Here is a 19,127-nt window from a genome sequence, read left to right as displayed (position 1 = left end):
CAAGAAAATGGAGGGTGCACCCCATGGGTGTCACATGGGATGCCTTATCCGTCACTCAGACAGAAGCTCAGAGTCCTTCCTGTGTAACACTCCAGACACAACCAGGCATCTATCAGAGTTCCTGATAGGAAACAGCTTGACCTTCTCGCCGGGTGACCTCAGCCAACTGCTTCAACCTCTCTGAGACTCTCGTCTGCTCTATGGGAGTGACGCCAACCATGTGGTTGCTGTCTTGGGAATGAAATGTGATAATGGATTGCAAGATAATTAAATTTCAGGTCCCATAGGGATTTAAGGGGGCCAGGGGCAGTTTAGGTGTAAGGTTTCTATCTCAGTGCTCAGCACAGTGTAGGTTCTCCCTAAATGTTGGGGAATCATCCCGTTCTGAGTCCTGGGCTGGGGCCTCCAGGCCGGCTTTGGCCATGGAGTCAAAAGAAAATGAAAAGATTGAAAGCAGTTACCAGTGATTAAGCATGTGGGTATGTGGCCGTCCTCTTCCCATTTTACAGCTGAGAAAACAGTCTCAGAGAACTTCCTGGGCGCCCACAAGGGAATAGTGGTGGCAGGACACGAACGTGGGCCATGATAACAGATGTAGATGCAGACAGCACGGGGGGACGTCAGCAATCCCCGCTGTAGACTTGCTGGCAACGGCCTGCGCTGCCGCTCCCCAGCCACGCTCCTAATCATTCATCCATTCGTCACTCAACAAATACGTATTGAGAAAGACGTGTGTGCCAGGCACTGTCCTAGGCTCTGGGGCCACATAAGCTGACAAGACAGATGGAAATGCTGAACCTCTTAGGGGCCATGTTCTGCATGGGGAGTCAGAAACTAAACAAAGAACACACAGCATGGTGGAAAGTGATCAAGTGCTATGCGGGGAAAAGTGTAAGATCAGATGATGGGCAGTGCTGGGATAGGGTGGGGTGAGGTGGAATGGAGCTATGCAGCAATTTAAATGGGATGGTGAAGGCAGGATCACTGAGAAGGTGACTCTGAGCAAAGACTTAAAAGAGCTGAAGATGTGAGCCATGCAGAAGGAAAAGCGTGTGCACCAGAGGGAACAGCATGTGGAAGGGTGCATCCAGGTCACTCCTCACTGAAGTGGAGGAGCAAGGGGGAGAGGCGTTAGGACAGGGACCACGTGGGCCCTGTAGGCCACTATGAAGACTTGCGAGTTTGTTCTCTGAGACAGGTGAAGTCATCGGAGGATTAGTTGCTGGGTTAGGGCTGGACATTGAGATGTGAGAGGGAAAGCCTTGAGGACCCCGTGGGGCCACTCAGACCAGCATGTCTACATGGAAAACTGTTTCAAACCATCCCTGGCTTTGGGGGTTACTTTTCCTTTCACCAGCCTCCCTCACCTCCGAGGGGAGACTTGAGACTTTGTCCCACGAATTCGGAGCATCTGGGGCCTCCTCATGGGCTCAAAACAGCAGCTGATGAGGCAGGTGTGAGTTTCAGGCCGGGATGAGAATGTGGTGATAAGAACACTTGCTTAAATTAAGGCTTGACGAAGCCACCCCAGTAGGATTGGCTCCTGGCCCTGGGTCAGTGGGGCTGGCCTAGTGCCCTTGAGGGGCAAGACAGGAGGAGGAAAGGCCCGAGACTGAGCTCTCTCATTTCCCCCATGTGCTCTGGACCCCTGGGCCTGCCAGCAGCCCGGTTGAGGACAACCCAGACCGTCAGCCAGGATCCCCCCTAGAGCCTTGAAGCTGAGGGCGATTCTTGGGAAGCAGCCACTGACCTGGGCGGGCCTGAGCCAGATGGGAAGTGTTGCGGGGAGGTTAGTGGCCAGGGCAGCAACCTCAGGTCAGGCCTATTCATAACCGGGGCTCCTCTGCCCAGGCGTGTAGCAGAGCGAATTCTGGCTGTGAGTCCCTCGGGTCCTCTCCAGTGTCTCCTAAGGGGATGAGCGGGGAGGGGGTCTTCTGTCCGCTTCTCTCCCCCAGCCCCTCTCCCCAGAGATCTGGCCTCCTGCTTGTTCTCCAGCTTTATTTGCCTCTTGTGCCTCTGCAACCTGGAAAGCCCACACTATGGGGCCTTCTTCTTAAGGCAAAGACTTGGCTGTTTTCACTTGAACATGTTTTAAGGGTCTCCCGTGGGCACGTGACCTCATCAGAGCTAAAATATCCCTTCTTGGGTCTTCCGATCTTGAGATTTCATCGTTGCCAGGCCCTGCAGCAGCGCTGCAGTGTCAGCCAGCGCTGTGCTGGTCAGTGTTTAACGCCCGGCTCCGGGAGCAAAAGCCCTGCTTTGTGGTATTTGCCAGTTTCTGTGGTGTAAACACTCCCTTCGCTGATTTCAAACTATCATGTGACAGCACCCCATGTGGAGTTGGAAAGCGAGGGCCACAGTGGGCTCTTGCGAGATGATGAGAGTGACTTGACATCACCTCACGTGGGGGTTGAAAAGCGAAGTCACGGTGGGATCTCGCGAGATGATGGGAGCGGGCGACATCGCTCCACGCGGAGCTGGGAAGTGAGCGCCACAATGGGCTCTCGCGAGGTGACGGGAGTGGCTTGACCTCGCTCCACGCGGAGTTGGAAAACGAGGGCCGTGGTGGTGTCTGGCGAGATGGGTTCAGCTCAGCGCCACCCCGTGAGGTTTGTCTTATCAGCTTCCGGGATGTGTAGTTGTCTCTGCGTAGGGCAGGGTTTCCGGGAACGCTGCCCAAGCCGTCTTCTATGGATAAGTCCCTGAAAGCAGCTCTTTACAGGCCAAGGGGACCTCCGAAAACTCGTGAACCATGGTAACTCTGAGTGTTGAGGATGGGGTTATCTTCCAGGAGGGGGCTGGGAGGGGTCAGTGAGGGATCCTGCTCAGAGATAGAAGTGAGAAAAGCCGAAGGGGGAAGAAAGAGGCTCCTTCCTCCCCTCTTGACCCCCTTCACTAAGATCTTGCTGTATAGTCGTCCCTCGGTATCTCTGGGGGATTGGTTCCAAGAACCCTCCACAGATACCAAAATCCATGAATGCTCAAGTCTCTTATATAAAATGGTGTAATGTTTGCATATAACCCAGCACAGCCTCCTTCATATACTTTAAATCATCTCTAATGCACTGTAAATGCTATGTTAGCAGTTATAAATACAATGTAAATGCTATGTAAAAACAGTGTAAATGTAAATACAACGTAAATAGTTGCCAGGGCACAGCAAATTCAAGTTTTGCTTTTTGGAACTTTCTGGAATTTTTTTTCCCCAAGTTTTTTCGATTCACGCTTAGTTGAATTCGCAGATGCAGAACCTGGGCATACAGGAGGGCTCTTCATTTTCTGTGGGGTGCTTTGTTAATTGCCCATTTTGGATAGTTATTGTGTTTGTGTGCGCGCGCATGTGCCGTGTTGCCCTCTGCCTCCTTTACCTCACAAGCCAATTGGAGCACCTTCCAGTGTGATTGCAAATGCTTCCCAAATGGGCCTGAGACACTGCAGGCAGAATGGGAAATGACTGCAACCACTTTGGAAGCCAGTTGGGCCAGTTCTTAAAAACGTCAAACATAAAGTTAGCAGACAGCCCAGCAGTGCGACCTCCTGTGAATCTCCCTGAGAGAAGTGAAAACACATGGGCACACCAAGGCTTACAGGACTATTCATAGCAGTATTATTCATCAGGGCCCAAAGTGGAAACAACCCAAATGTCCGTCAGCTGGTAAATGTTTAAAGAGGATGTGGTTTATCCATACAGTGGAACGCTGATATACGCAAAGATGCAGAAAAACCTCAAAAACGTTATGCAAAATGAAAGAGGACACACGTAAAAGAGTGCATTCTCTAGGATTCCATTTACATCGAAAGCCCAGAAAAGGCAGCCTATAGAAGTTAGAAAGTAAATTAGTGGTTGCCTGGGGCTGAGGGTGGGAACAGCTAGCGAGGCAAACAGGCATGAAGGGCCTTTTGGGGGTGATGGGATTCTGGTGAGGGTTGCAAAACTCTATAAATTTATTTTAAAAACTGTAAATTTATCAAAAAGCATCAAAGTGTATGCTCACAATGGGTGAAGCTTACGGCTGGCATAGAAATTATACCTCAGAGAAAGCAGTTTTTTATTTTTACTTTAACAATTTCATCTTTTATTACTGACACCTGGGTATGAGGCCGACAGGTTTTTTCCACTTTGGGCTTGCTAATTTACATTCCCCCCCAACATTTCTATTTATAGTACGCGAATAAAGGAGACCAGAAAACTCTCTTGAGCAGGTTTGTACAGACACAGGCCTTCTAGAAGGTCTGACGTGGGATGAATAAAGCTGTTTTAAAATGTTTGCTAAGCGTCCTTTTCAGTGGGTTCATACTATTGCTTTAAGTCCGATGTGCTCTAATTTATTCAACTTCTCTAGTTGTCGGAGACTTAGGTTTTTTAGTCGTACAAGCAACACAGTGGTGACGTTTTCTGGTTGAGGATCACTTCCTCAAATTTGTTTTCCAGAAGAGGGCTTTCTAGGTCAAAAGTTATGTATGTTTGTTAAGGCTTTCAAAGTGATGCTAAAAATGCTTAATCCTTTCCCCAAAGCTCTGGGTCAATTAACAGTCAAGGTGTCCTACCCTTTCCTCATTTTCACGGTCAAACCGTGGAGCCAACTGCTACCTCACAAAAGAAACACAGGCTCTTCTGTGGTTTTAGAAATCAGGAGAGTGGCTGTCCTCAGGGGAATAGTTACGAGAAGGGGGCATGAGGGATGGTCAAGGGGCTGGTAATGTTCTATTTTTTGAATTGAGATATGAATTAATTCAGTAAAATTTTCAAGCTTAATTGTACAGCTGGATGAATTTTTACACGTGCTATACTAGCATAACCAGCACTCTGTCAACCTGAATAAACTTAGAAGGCAGTAATCCAACACAAATTTTATTTGGGATTAAAGAATTGTAATTCGGGCACACAGATTTCGGTAGCAACGCAAACAGTGTCCTGCTAGGGAGTCAAACTCAGATGCTTTTAAAGGCAAATGGGGGGGAGGTTTGCATTACAAAGAATTTTAATTGGAGTTGGAGGTCGAAGTTGGCCTTCGATTAATGTGATTGAGCGCTGAGGCTATCACTAGAGGGAAGTAAAAGTTCCTCACTGGGACAAATCTCAGGTGTTCTTGCAGAGTCCTTGGAATCTTTGTGGTTTGGACCAGTTCCGAAGTTCGTGGTTGCACCAGGGGAGGATGTGTGTAAGGTCCCCCTCCTTGATGGCCTGCCGGCCCCATTGTAAAACCCCTGACATAAGTGACTCCATTTTATTTCACATTTCACAACTCGCATCAAGATTCGGGACATTTCCATTGCCTTAGAAATTTCCACTCGTGGTGCTCCCACCTCCATCACTATAGATTAGATTAGATTAGCCTGTTTATTATTTTATTTATAATATTTATGTATTTATATAATATGTTTACAATATTTATATACTATAATATTCCTAAGTAAAAGAATATTTCAAATTAAATTCAAATGTACTTTTAATAATTTTAATTAAAATTGTTATAATTTTAATTAAGATTAAAATTTTAATCAATAAATAAATTAAATTCAGTATACTTTTAAATAAAATCATGTTTTTATTTTAAAAGTTTAATAGTTTTAATTTGGTCAGGGTGCTAGTTATATAGTTGTGTTCTTTATGTGAGAGCCACTGAGCTATACACTTACTAGTATGTACTTTTCTGACTGTGTACATCAAGAGAACGTTAAAGTGCGGGGTCAGGGGGCAAGGATATCAGGGCACTGTCCACTCCATGGCCAGCAGCTCCCTGCTGACCGCATTCCTCCCAGATGTAACTGACAGTGAGTTGTGCCCGGCTTTGTGGTCTTGGTTCGTGGCATTGGTGGGGGTTAGATCTGGGCAGTACCCAGGAGCTAACCTGTCCCTCTCTTCTCTCCCCTCTGTGTCTCCGTGGGTCAGTCTCGTGTCCATCACCTCATGCGCTGCGTGTGTCCATAAAGCCGTATTCCGTGCTGCCCAGCAGAGAGCTTCATCCCATCCCATCTCATCTCATCTCATCTCATCTCATCTCATCTCACCTCGTCTCATCTCACGGTCCTGGCACTGCCTCAGCATGGCCATCTCATCACGCCTTGCCCTGTGGGAGCAGAAGGAAAGTAACGGTCAGGGCTCGGGCTGCAGCCACATGGGCCAACTGGACCCTCCAAGGACAAGTCATGGCCCCGGTGGCCCAGGCTGCCCCCTCCCACCTGGGGCCACCTGGGGCAGGGATCCTGACATTCAGAGCCTCCCTGGGGCATGTCCAGTCCCCCTTCGGTCTTCTGCCTCGGTTAGCCATGGCCTCTCCAACCCAGCCAGGCATTAGTGACCATGCCCTTGACTCCTCCCATGGCTGCCTGGTCTCCGTCTGTTCCGCAGTAGGTGGTGGGGGAACAAGGGTGGACCAGCTGTCCAGTCTCCGTCCTCATGGCAGCTCTGATGAGCATGAGGGTTGTGTGGGAGAAGTATGGGTGGGGAAGCGGGGGGTGAGGGGGCAGAGGCAGGGCTGTTGGCTGCCAGGTTTATGCCATGGGGATGGGTTTCTGAGGTCCCTGCCTTCTGTCACCATGGAGAACTGGAACCGGGCCCTTCTTCCCAGTGATTCTGCTTTTCCCTTTTGTGTTTCTCATAAGATTCCATGAAAGGCCGCCTCTTTCTTTGATGCTTGTTATCTCCTCCTCACCTCATCCCACCCTGTGGACAGGGTGTGATGAATTGGAGGCTGGAGGGTGGGGTGGTCGAGAAGCTTCTTTCTGGCTGCCAATGCCCCTCCCAGACTGATCTGGGTGTAGCATAGAATAATGCTGGAGGGAGTGGAGGTTGACACCTGCTGAGTGTGCCTTTCACTGTCAGGTTTCAGTCCACGTGAGCGTGGTGTAAACGTGAGCCCACTCTCCGTGCGTCTCTGGCTTCTCTCTTCCTAGGCAGAAGTCTGCCTTATCTCCTGGCCTCTGCTTTGTCTCCTGGCCTTTCCTGTCTCCTTTAGATTCCCTTCTATCAGCAGGGCTGCAGAGATCAAGTCTCTGCCACCCTCTTGAAGAGGACCTTGATAAGGAGCTTATTTTAAACCAGTGTAGCTCTGCCATGAGAAGTGCTGGAGATTTTTGTCTTTTTTAAACTCACGAGCAGCCACAGTGATGCTGGTTAGAGACGCACCCCAGTTGGTCACAGCCAGGCCCCCGTCTCAGCCTCCAAGGTCTCTGTGGCGAGTCTCAGCCGCAATCCAAGTCCAGCTAGCTGGCTTAGACCACATTTCTGGGGTAAAATGCAGGCTTTACAGCCCAGTATTGGGGAGCCCCTGGCTGTCCAGATTCTGGCTTAAGGACCATCAAGAAGTCATGGCACTGGGTCAGCGGAGCGGGCTATAGCCATAGGGCTGGATCCTTATATAAACCATGGCTTCCCGCCCTTCCCTCCCTTACCATGCTCCTGGCACAGAAAGTGATTAAAGTGATGAATTAATTGCTTAATCTATTAACTACAAGCTGAGACGGGACAGGAGAGTGTGGATGGTTCCCTGTGATCCATCCCCTTCTGGAAACCTGGAAAAGCTCCTTCTGAAACAGGTCTTCCCAGAGATGAGTCTGTCCCACGCCAGGGAAGGGAACCAGTGGCCTTGTTCATGCAAATTCGTATTATGAGGAAACTGGGTCCAGGCAGAGATCGCACCAACTGGAGTAACCTCTGAAGCTCGTGCATTCCGTTTCCATGCGCTGTCTCGAGGCTTCCCAGAGCCTCGCCGGGCCTCTCCTGCTTTGCAGTGGCCTCTTGTACATGAGCTTGGTCGTGTATGTCCTCTTTGGGCGTCTCCCTGGCTCTGTCGCAGATTCTTTAAAGGGCGGCTTGCCTCCACTGGTTCATTCACTGAACTTTCTCCTTCCTTGCTTCTGCAAAACAGATTCGGGAAGAGGACAGGAGCCCTCCACCATCCTCGCCCCCTCCCCTTTTCTCTGTCATCCCAGGGGGCTTCATTAGGCAACTGGTCCGGGAGACTGAGAAAGAGTCGAAGGAAGCAAGACGGAGGAAACAGGCAGTGCTTGCCTCCCCGGAACCAGAGGTAAGTGGCCCCACAGGAAGGGGACCAGGCGACTTTCAATACCTACCATTCTGGGAACTTCCCTGGTGGTCCGGTGGCTAAGACTCTGCACTCGCACTGCAGGGGGGCCCAGGTTCAATCCCTGGTCAGGGAGCAGGATCACATGTGCATGCTGCAACTAAAGATCCCACATGCTGCAATGAAGACCTGCCACAGCCTAAATAAATAATTTTAAAAAATACCCACCATCCTGTCCTGTGAGCATCCCTTGAGTCACTTGCCAGCCTTTGTTCCTGCAGTCCCCACTTCAGCTTGATCTGTTAAACTCCTACACCTCTGTCAAAACCCAACTCAAATGGTACATCTCTGGAAAGCTCTCCCATTGCCTTCCTTGAACTCCCACTCCACCCTCTATGCCTGTCTTAGTTGTGGTCAGCATAGTAATTGGTGGCTCACCTGCCTTATTTGACTAGGCATTCCTTAAGAGCAGCAACTCTCCCTCTCATTCGACTCTGTATCTTGAGCAGCTCTCATGGAAATTGACCCGTAGTGAGCGCTCAGAAATTTTTGTTCACTGAGTGAATGCATGGTAACAGTTGATGTACGAGGGGATCATTTTGCCACTATTTCTGTAGAAAGGGAAACCTAAATATTAACTGAGGATGTATAGATAGTTTGCTTTCATTTAAGCAGAAAAGATGTTCAGGTGGTATTCTCTGATTATTGCTGTATTGGTTGTTAAAATTCTGAAAGCCTTCCATAGCAGGTGGTAAATGGCCATGGCCCCAAGTACCCCAAGTGCCCCCCAGCTGCCATGCTCACCTAGGCCCCTTTCCTGAGTCCCTCAGAGTGGCCACAGCCAATGATTAAAGGCTCACTGCTTGGCCCAGAAGGGACCTCAGGGCCCTGCTCCAGCTGGCGTCCCTTCTGACTGGTCGGTGTCCACTTACATGCTCTGAACAGCACTGCTGGCTGGAAGCAGTAGGTGGACGAGGTGCAGTCCCTGTGCTTTAAGGACCTGCAGATTGATCCCTGATGGTGGCCAGTGCTGCCTCCCTCCTGTCCCCAGCTCTTCAGCCCGGGAACCCTGGCAGGATGATGAGGCTGGACACCAGGGAGGCAGGATGATGAGGCTGGACACCAGGGAGGCAGGCTTGGGGTGCTTGCACCTTGGGCATATCACAGTGTTAGCAGAAAGGGTATCTCCTTGCGTCTCTGCTACGCCCTCTTGAGGGTGGGTGGATGCTGCAGCGATTGGGCTGAGAGATCTGGTGGCCTCAGGGCCTGGAGTTGGCTTGAGCCCAGTGGCCACCCTGGCTTTGCCTCCCATGCCCCTTCAGCTGTTGTTTGCCTGGCTGGTCCCCCACGTGCCTGCACCTGTCCAGTCACAGTGACTCTGATGCATCAGCGAAGTCCTCTAGCAACTGAACGGCAGCAGCTGCTGAAACCCCGCTGCTGAGCCTTCGTGGGGGTGGTGACAGGGAGGGCAGGCTCTGTCCCCAGCCCTGGCTGACGCAGCTTAAGTGGGGGCCAAAGTCCACCCCCACAGACTGCTGTTAGGTCGTGATGCAGTGTTACCGTGTGCCGTTTATCACTCGACAAGATTCACTGTCTGCTCAGGGGCTCATTTGATACCCTGTACAGCAAGGGGGTGGGTGGGATTATACCCACTTAGCAGAGGTGGAGGCTGAGATTCAGAGAGGTCAAGGCACTTGCTCAAGGTCATGAGGCCAGATAGAGGCAGACCAGGGCCGGAGGCTGTGTGTCCTCTGCTCTGGCAAGCCGCCTGGGAAAGGGCCAGTCTGGGGAGTGAGGTGGCTGGTGAGGCAGCCACAGAGGCCTGGGGAGGAAAGGGTCCGAGGAGCCTGCAGGCTGCGCTGGCTTTGCTGCGCACAAGTTGAGAAGCAGAGCTGAGCAGAGGACAGGGATAAGCTGTCCCTGCAGGGCATGGATGGAGACTCTGAGTATGATGGACAGGCCTCAGACGACAACAGGTGTCTGGACCATGGGCCAAGATGTTCCCAGGGCTGGAGCAGGGCAGCCTCGGGACATGCTCCTGCGAGGCAGCAAGCCTTGCTGGGTCCTGCCAGTTGAATTTTCTTGCTCCGATCACTAAATAACTTTGGCCTCTCTTTCCTCGCCCCAACACAGCCATTTCATTGGAGCCTCATATAATCCTTGCAGGGAGCCGTTAGAATCCATCACCATTTTGCAGGAGTGGAAAACGAGGCTCTGGGGGTGACCTGGTTTTCCTAAGGGCACCCAGCCAGTGAGGGATGGGGAGAGACTGGAATAACATAGGGGCAGAAAGAGATCCATATCGGATGTCAGGAGAATTGGGTTCTAGCTCTGGCCCCACCACTGTGTGTGTTCCAGGCCAAATCCCATCCCCTCTCTTGGCCTTAGTTTGTGCATCTGTAAAATGGCTGGGCTGTGAGTTTCCTCTCAGCCCCAGTGATTCTAGGTGCTCTTCTTCCCCCTTGTACTGAGAAGGCTGCAGGTGGGATCTGAGGGTTTTGGTGACTGAGAAAATCTGAAGGAAGAGAGTACACATAGTAGAGGGGAGGGAGGTTGGGATGGGTTGTCTTGCTTGGCCCACCCCTGTGTTACTGTCTCCTCTACGGGGGTTTGGTTAAAAATAAGGCACTGACTCACTGTTCAAAATGGTGTGGACAGTGGTGAGATTTGCCAGCTGCAGCCAATCCCCTTTCGAAGGCAGTGTCCTGCCTGGTCCCAGGAGGTCAGACTGAGCTGCCGGGCTCTGGCGTTCTCAGCCCCAGTTGCATGTTGCAGTCACCTGGGGGGCCACCACCCAGACCAGCTGCATCAGACTCTCTGGGAGTGGAGCCGAAGCGATAGAATTTTTTAAAGCTCCCAGGAGATTCCAGCGAGTCCCAGGAAGACAAGCAACGCTGTCAGTACTCAACAGTTAAGGGCACTGGCTTCAGACTCAGAGAGGCCTGTGTGACTTTCCATTCTGGGTTTGTCTCTTGGGCCCCCTACATCTCTGTGTTTGCTCGCTTATCTGTAGAATGGGGAGAAGTTCAGAACCTACTTCATTGGGTTCTTTATTAGGTTAAGAAGGATATTGCATTATGGCGATGGAGGGCCCATTGCAAGATCTGTAAATGATAGCCATTATTATTATTATTGTCATTTTTACAAAGATGAAGATCGAGACTGTGCTCTGGAGGCATCCATCACCTAAAACAGGAGAGCAACACAAGTCAGAGCTAGAACGGGAGGCAGCATGTGGTCATGGTGCAGATGGTGCACGACAGACAGGGCTCTGGGACTCTGTGGGTCTATGAGGCAGTTTCTGATTGAGGTCTTCAGGCACAGGTTTGTGAAGGAGCGGGCGTTTGAGCTGGGTGTAGAAATACGAGTAGAATGTGGACGAGTGGAGAGGGCAAGGGCGTTCCGGGCAGCAAGCTCAACGTGGACAAAAGCGTGGAAGCTGGGAAGCGTCAGGTGTGGCAGGAGATGCCAGGCGTGGCTGAAGCATGGAGACGAGCAGGGACAGTGAGACCAGATGGAGGTGGGGGCTCCTCTTCAAGAACTTTGAATGGCAGGTGGCTGTGTTGAATGGCTTTCCTGGAGGCTCTGGGCAGCTTCCAGAATCTTTTGATGAGGTTTTAAGTGACTGGCAGCAAATTGACAGGACATTAGCTCAGCGGCTGTGGCCGTGGCCCAGGTGAGAGAGAGTGGACCTGGGTTTGGGAAAGGAGACTCAGGTGTGAAGCTTTGCAGGTGGAATCAACGCAGTCCTGGGACTGTTCTGGATGCAAAAGGATGAGAACCCCATCCTGGCTGGGGCCAGGCACAGGTGTGTGGGAGGCTGGTGTTAGCAGGGTCCAAAGTGGCAGAACCCAGACTAGGACAGATGGTGCAGCCAGGCATCAGGGTAGAACTCCCCCCCGTGGTCTCCTTCTGCAGAGGCAGAGGCAAAGCTGGCTCTGTGAGCAGTTCAGGCCACAGCCAGGCTGGTTTAAGGATGGAGGGCAGGGCGGGGCCGACATCACAAGGCAGTAGAAAGACATGGGCGAGAAACAGGCAGTGGAGACCCCTGAGTGTCGGGTACCCAGATGTCTCGGCCAAGCAAAAGTGGAAGACCTCAGGGCAGATCCAGAGCCCTCACCTGGTGTGCAGGTGTGGTCTGGGGACCAGGATAGCGAAAGTAGCAGCAGATCACTTTGTTCAGTTCTCTGCAATTTCCACATCTCAGCCTACAAAAAAGTCTGGATGGTCAGGTGGTATCTGCCTGCACTGAGGGAAAACCAAAGCTCAGAGAGGATAGGTGATGTCGTCCAAGGTCACCGAGCTGGAAAGCATCAGAGCCAAGACTAGAACAGGTCCTCCGATGACAGGCTCCATGTCCTTTCCCCATCCCTTCCTGGCCCAGCGGGAAGAATCAGGCATAAATAATAGTGAGAACAGTGACAACAGCACCAGTGACAGCAGCAGCAATAGCTCTTGTTACTGAGGACGTACCAGGTGCTGGGCTCAGCTTCCATATGCTACTGGGAAGCCTCACGCCCACCTGCTGAGGTAGGACATTATGCTTCTCATTTTATTGGTAAGGAAACTGACTCAGAGAGGGGAAGTTTTTTTGTGTGGTTTGTTTTGTTTTGGCTGTGCTGCACGGCATGTGGGATCTTAGTTCCCTGACCAGGGATCGAACCTGTGTCCCCAGCAGTGGAAGTGCGGAGCCTTAACCACTGGACCACCAGGGAAGTCCTGAGGGGAAGTAATTTATCTAAGGCCACACAGCTAGTGAGTGGCAGAGTTTGGAAGTGAATTTGGGTCTGTTGGGCTCCAAAGTCCACTCTCCTTTCATAATGTCACTTGGCCTTGAGGTTCTGAGCCAAAGCCTAGGGTGTAGAGTGCTGGGGTTTGGCCCATTGCCCGTACATGCTTGAGGGTCTTTGGATGAATTAATGGCTGGCTGAACAAATGAGTGAATGAATGAGTGAATGACAAAGCTGTCTGGTCAGCAAGCAGCTAAGTATGGTTGTGGTGTCTCTTCTAGACCCCAGAGATTTCCACCAGCCAACCCAACAGTGGCACCAAATCTGGAAGCCAGCACATCTCCCAGGACAACCAGTCGAGCTCTCCTCAGACCTCAGACATTCTGGGCAAGAAGAGTGAGGGGGCCGGCACCATGGACCCGGAGCTGATGACCAGTATCAACGGCGAGAAGCCCCAGGAGTCGGGCCCCAGTGTGACACCAGCCAGAAAAAGCCTGCCCTTCAAGAGAGGGATAAGGAGGGGCGATGTGCTGCTGATGGTGGCCAAGCTGGACCCGGACTCAGCCAAGCCAGAGCAGAGGACCCAGCCCCGGGACGGCCCCGCTTGCAAGACCCCAGCCACAGACCCCGGAGGGGAAAAAGAGCGGGAGACCCCAGGGACTCCTTGTGGCCCCCAGGCCGGCACCAAGGATGCAGCTCTGAAGGCTGAGTTGACCCAGGCTGGGGATCTTGGGAACCCAGGAACTGTGCTACTGACCAAAGGCGAGAAGGATCAAGGCACAATGGGGAAAGGGGGCGGGGCCCCCCAGACCAAAGGGACGAAAGGGGGTGAGCCCCAGGGCAGGGAGGGGCTGGGTGAGGGGGGGCAGCTGGGGGCAGCGGAGGAAGGGAGAGGGGACCCCCCCAAAAAGGGGGCAAAGTGGAACTTCTCTAAGGTTGCAGCAGGTGAAGGGAAGTGGGCTGGGGCCCAAGCCCAGGTGAGAACGTGGGGAGGTTCCCTGGGCAGAAGGAGCAAGTGGGACGGTCCCCAGAGTAAGAAGGACAAAGAAGGTGTGCTCCTAAGTAAGGCGGGCAAGACGGACGGACCCCAGACAGGGGTGGAGAAGCCGGGCACAGTGCAGGGGGATGTGGGGGAAGCTCCTGGAGTGATGGAGAAAGCGGGCGAGCCTCGGAGCATGGCTGGAAAGGCAGGTGAGCCCCAGGGGAAGATGAAACCGGTGGGACAACCTCAGAGCGAGTCTGGGGAGGCAGGTAAAGCCGGGAGTAAGACAGAGAAGGACTCTGAAGCCCCCAAGGAGGTGGATGCACATGGAGAGACCCCAGTTACAGCTGGGAAGGAGGACCAGCCTGAGCGCAGAGGGCGGAAAGCAGAGGACGCCTGCGCTAGAGCCAGTGATGGGGCTGGGGCCCTGGAGGTGGAGCCGCAAGGACCCGGACAGCCTGCCCTGGAGAACCGTGTGGAAAGGCCTCAGAGTCAGGAGAGCCAAGAGGGGCCAGCCCTGCAGGAGGGGAGCAGAGGAGGCCAGAGCGGAGTCTCAGGCCAGGTGAGGGGGCTGCGGCCCCGGGGGCGGGGAGGGGCAGGCCAGAGGAGGAGGGGTGGGAAAGGCAGGGACAGGAGACGGACCGGGAGTGGAGGGCATGGCCAGCCTAGAGAACGGAACAGGCACTCCCCCGACCACAAGCGGGGGTCTTGAGGACCCCGCAGCACCTGTCCCGGGGTGAGATTCTCCGCAGAGTGAGGGAACGTCCCAACCACACCTCTCGAGCCTGAGCTTGAAGTTGTCACACAACAGTTCTTCGTGCTGGGTAAACAGCAGGTGGCTCCAAGTGCAGATTCCCGGTCCCCGCCTTGGAGCTTACCATTCAGAAAGCTGGGGCGGGGCTGTGGCTTCTGCATTGAAATGAGCAGCCTCACCGGCACCGGGAGATTCTGATTTCGCTGGTCCCAGACGCACTGTGAGAAGTGGGGGTCTGCCCCTCGCACGGGGGTTGGGGGAGGGCGGCGTCATCTTGGCCTAATCTATGCGATCTTTGCCCTCAGGCTCCTGAGGACAGATGGTATGAGGCGGAGAAAGTCTGGCTGGTTCAGAAGGAGGGATTCACTCTTGGTAATTAGGGGTGTCAGCACATCCGGGGGCTAATCCTCTCCCTCTTACAGCCCCCCCTGCTGCCAGGTCCTGAACACAGTCTGCGGAGTGAGGGGGGGGGGAAGGGGGAAGGGGCAGCTGGGACTGGGATGGGGATACGTGGCTTTGGGGTGGGAATAGGTGGGTGTCATTTCACCCTTGGCAGCTGATCTGTTGGGTGCTGTTTTCAAAGGCATATGTTCCTTGGTCATTAATTAATTTAACTAATTCATTAAAGCAGCAGGCATTGTTTGGTTCCTACAGTGTTGCTCAAGGAACTTGGAGTCTAGTGCAAGTGGCCAAATGGATTTCATCTCAGTGGATTTCATTTCATTTCATCTTTTTTTTTTTTTCATTTCATCTTTTGCTGGTGATTTGGGGCTAGTGACCAAACACTACGGAGAAGTTACTCTGAGTCCCATTCAGAACACGGCTGGGAAGAGTGATTGATTAGTGATGTCTGTCATGGGCCCTGGAAAGAAAAAAGGCAGCCTGTATGCCATTATCTGCTGTCCCAGGTCTATATATGCATTGGGTCAGTGCACCCAACCATCTGGGTGCCTGGCATTGTGCCAGCTGATAAAAGCCCCAAATGAGTCAGACCCAGCCTCTCTCCTCCAAGAGTTTGGGGTCACGATTCAGAACCCTCCCTGTAAATAGGCTCCAAGGGGCGGTGATGCTAACCCATTTCTGACACATCTCAGCCCTCTCCAGCCCCTTGGCCTGGCTCAGCAACTCAGAGTCAATCTCTCTTCTTCTTTCTTTTCATCTCCTCCCCACCTGCCCCCGTCTTCTACCCTCCCCTCCTTCCCTGCTCCTCTTTTTCTCTCCCCGCCCCCCGCCCTCTCCTTCTCTCTCTCCCACTGGGTTGTCTACCAGCAACGGTGCTGAAGCCAGACGAGGGAACAGCCGACCTGCCGGCAGGAAGGGTACGACTGTGCATTGATGCGGACAAAAGCATCACTGAGGTGGACGAGGATCACGTCCATCGGGTGAGCCCCCTGCCCCCTCCCGGCCTGCTCTGTACCCTCCTTCCCCACCCCTGGGAGAGATTTCCTTGTGCTGGACTGCACATAATACTTCAGCTTGATGCCCTGGGGGGAATTATAGGGAAGATCACCATTGAAGCCATTACTCTGCTGGAGGTATATTGTTAAGGGCTCATTACTCTGTCCCATGGTGTCCCCTTTATGAGGACACGTTAAGAGATGTGTTTGTCAGGTCTTTGGACTGGGAGTTCTGCTTGATCTGAGAAAGTGATTGTTTTCCTTTTTATGGACATTGCAAATCATGCTACAAAGCATGCTTCCTTTTTCACCCTGGCTGCCAGGGAATTCACAGCCGGATGAGCAGTTTGCCATTAACCATAGCATAGGTGCCAGTGGCCTACCTTTTGGGCATCAACCTTTTGTTTTTTTTGGTGGTTTTGCATAATTTTTGCACTACACCATGAATCTATCTGCGGATAAGTCGGAGTCTAGTGATAGAAGTAAAAGGTCCTATCCTGATCCTTTTCCACCCCTCACAGCCTACTAATTGAGAAGGAGTTTCCTCCAGGAGTTCCATGTGGGCCTTGTTCATCTTCTTCCCTCTTTGCTCCTTCTCTGCCCACCCCAGGGCCTCTGCTCCCACCAGTGCTGGGAGTTTGCAGAAGGCCAGTGTCCTCAGAAGAAAAACTGACTCATGAAAGAGCTGAGGGTTGACCCAAACGCCAGAGCATTAGGCCCAAAAAACTCCCTGAAGCTGCAAAGAATGGTAGGAAGGTTTTTAGAGTGGGTGCCCTAAGGAGAGCTGCAGTCATCCCTTGCTTCTAGAAAGGTTTGGGCATATTTCCAAGTGATCAGTGTATGATGGGCTATCAGAAATGGGGCGGTTAGGGCATTGACCTCCAGCCTCAGTGTCACAGAGCACATGCAGAGCTCCCTGACAAGACCCGGAAGAGGAGGAAACAGCAGAGGACACTTCCTCTAGAGCACCACCCGTCTTTCGTGTTTGAGAGACAGAAGGTGCTGGAGTCTTTCTGTGTCGTCCTGAGAGCATCCCCCCTCCCAGTGCCACGAGCACAGGGAGGAAGGACCATGCGGGGAGGGGGGCGCTGCACAAAGAGCAAAGGAGAAGAGGTGCCCTTGTTTCATTTGTAGGGTTTCCTCACTCTCTCCAGAGTCCTTGTGTTCTGTTCTGGTCTTTGGCACAGAGCTCTCCAGGGACAGGGTCACCAGGGCTGTGTGTGTGTGTTTGGGGGGGCGCCCAGGAGGCCAGAGGACACTGTGTGATGGTTCACAGGCCAATCCGCCCGAGCTGGACCAGGCCGAGGACCTGGCCTCCCTGGTCAGTGTCAACGAGTCCAGTGTGCTGAACACGCTTCTGCACCGCCACCGGGCTCGGCTGCTGCACACCTGCGCTGGGCCCGACCTGATCGTCCTTCAGCCCCAGGGACCCACGGCGCCCTCTGCAGCCAAGGTGAGGGGGCACCATGGGGCCAGGGCTGGGGACTGCGCAGGAGGGGTGGGGTGGAGGGGTCCCTCTGCATCTCGGGAGAGCAGGGCAGCATCCTGCAGACGTGGATTCTGGGGCGCCGTGGGCATTGGGTAGCCTTGGGTACCACATGAACCCCCTCTTTAGAGGGGAAGGATGAGTAACCGATAGAAACAGCAACAGGAGTGTGAAAGACAGTAATAATAAGAGAGGCCGTATTGACTATCAGCTGTGTACCAGGCACTGCTGCAAGCACCTTCGTGTGCATCTCCATCAATTCTCAGGCCCACCTGACAGGACAGGGACCATGACCAGCCCCGTTCCATGGACGAGAAGCTGGGCCAGCTGCCAGACGAGCTGGGGTGAAACCCACGCTGTCGGCCCCTCTGTGCTCTGAGCCCCATGCTGGACCCGCGGGAGTCCCAGACACCCATGTGAACGGGGAAACAGAAGCCTCGGTTCTGCCTTTATTTACTTTTCCCTGTGGAGTGTAAAATGGCCTGTTTTTTGTTAAGACGACAGTCAAAGCAAAGAAAACCTGTCAGCGCCACCTCGTGGAGAGGCCTGCAGCTACAGCCGAGTCATTTGCACCCCATCCCCTCCATTCACTCAGTGGCTCCTGATTGAGGAATCGATTGAGGGTCCCGTATGCCAGGCTTGGAGGGAGGAGCAGGGAAGAAGGTGGGCAGATAAATCTGCCTTCGTGGAGCTTTCATCCTCTTGGGGGAAGACAGGCCCAACGTGACAAAGAGAAACGTATGAAGGAGACAGCAAGGTGGAGGTCAGGAAGAGCGGGGGCGGGTTGCGCCAGGCCTCACGCGCGCTCATAGTGACTCCGCTTCTACTCTGAGCATGATGGAGATTTTCAGCAGAGCAGCGATGTGGTCTGACGCTGTAAAAGGACCCTCCTGGCTGTTCAGTGGAGGTTAAATAGAGGCGGACAAAAGTGGAGGCAGGGAGACCCCTTTGAGGTCAAAAGTCTTATCTGTGCTTCATTCTGAGGGTTTGTTGGTGGGAAGGTTCAACACGCCGCAGGCACCTTGGGGAGATCAGGACACCTCTCTGGCCTGGGTGTTCTCATCTGTCAATGGAGGATGAAAAGCTGCACCTTACCCTTTGGCGTCCCGTGGGACAAAGCCATTCCTAGCCCCCGAGTGATGCTAAGTCCATTAAAGAGGGGACAGTGGCCCTGCACCCCCTCCCCGGGGCTTCTCTTCTCCTGGACGCCCCCCCCCCACCCTTAGGTCGCGCTGCAGGCCCCTCCCCAGCCTGGCTGTTCGGGCCAGGGGCTTGGAAGGGCGACGCTGCACTCTCCCCTCCCTTGCCAGGCAGGCTGTGCTTCTGTTACTGCAGCCCAAGGCCCTGAGAGCCTGCTCTGGTTCCTTAGGGGCCCCTGGGAGGGGTGTCTGTCACAGGTCTGTCCACAAGCCCACTTCTCACGACCGTGGCCGTCCTGTTTGCGGCGTCTGCTACACGTCCTGGGTCAGAGAGCCTAAAAGTGCGGGGATTGGGACCCACCCTGGTAGGAGGAACTTGAGTCCCGTGATCCCCCTGAGCCCCTGTAACCCTGCGGTGGGCGTGGGTCCCCCCCAAGTCACGCTGCCTCCCGCAGCCACAGCTGCCTTCTGTCTTTGGCTGAGTCTCCTCTGGTTCCTCAGATGGCCACCAGGTGGGAGCAGAGACCTGCGGTGAGGCTGGGACTGAGGCCACCTTGAAGATGGTCTAGGAGCGGTCCAGGCAGGGCTGGGGGCCTCTCAGTGGGGGTCTGG

General features: G+C 53.3%; 1 protein-coding gene across 2 annotated transcripts in view; it reads left to right on the top strand.

Moving 5' to 3' along the window:
* Positions 1 to 6,032: 6,032 nt before the first annotated feature.
* The window catches only part of MYO18B (myosin XVIIIB), a gene marked incomplete at both ends in the record, with an annotated part of 217,752 nt that continues 204,657 nt past the window's right edge, over positions 6,033 to 19,127 (top strand). Inside the window, 6 exons of one of the 2 annotated variants that reach the window (XM_082853194.1) lie at positions 6,033 to 6,086; positions 7,872 to 8,030; positions 13,039 to 14,301; positions 14,799 to 14,865; positions 15,763 to 15,875; positions 17,167 to 17,343. In XM_082853194.1, coding sequence (XP_082709320.1) covers positions 6,048 to 6,086; positions 7,872 to 8,030; positions 13,039 to 14,301; positions 14,799 to 14,865; positions 15,763 to 15,875; positions 17,167 to 17,343 — 1,818 coding nt within the window. The remainder of the gene's footprint in view (positions 6,087 to 7,871; positions 8,031 to 13,038; positions 14,302 to 14,798; positions 14,866 to 15,762; positions 15,876 to 17,166; positions 17,344 to 19,127) is intronic. The other variant, XM_082853193.1, reaches the window with a different exon arrangement.

Source organism: Leucopleurus acutus (genome assembly GCF_964270905.1).
Source record: "Leucopleurus acutus genome assembly, chromosome: 13".
In the NCBI taxonomy this organism is placed as follows: domain Eukaryota; kingdom Metazoa; phylum Chordata; class Mammalia; order Artiodactyla; family Delphinidae; genus Leucopleurus; species Leucopleurus acutus.
This window is presented reverse-complemented; position numbering and strand designations above follow the sequence as displayed.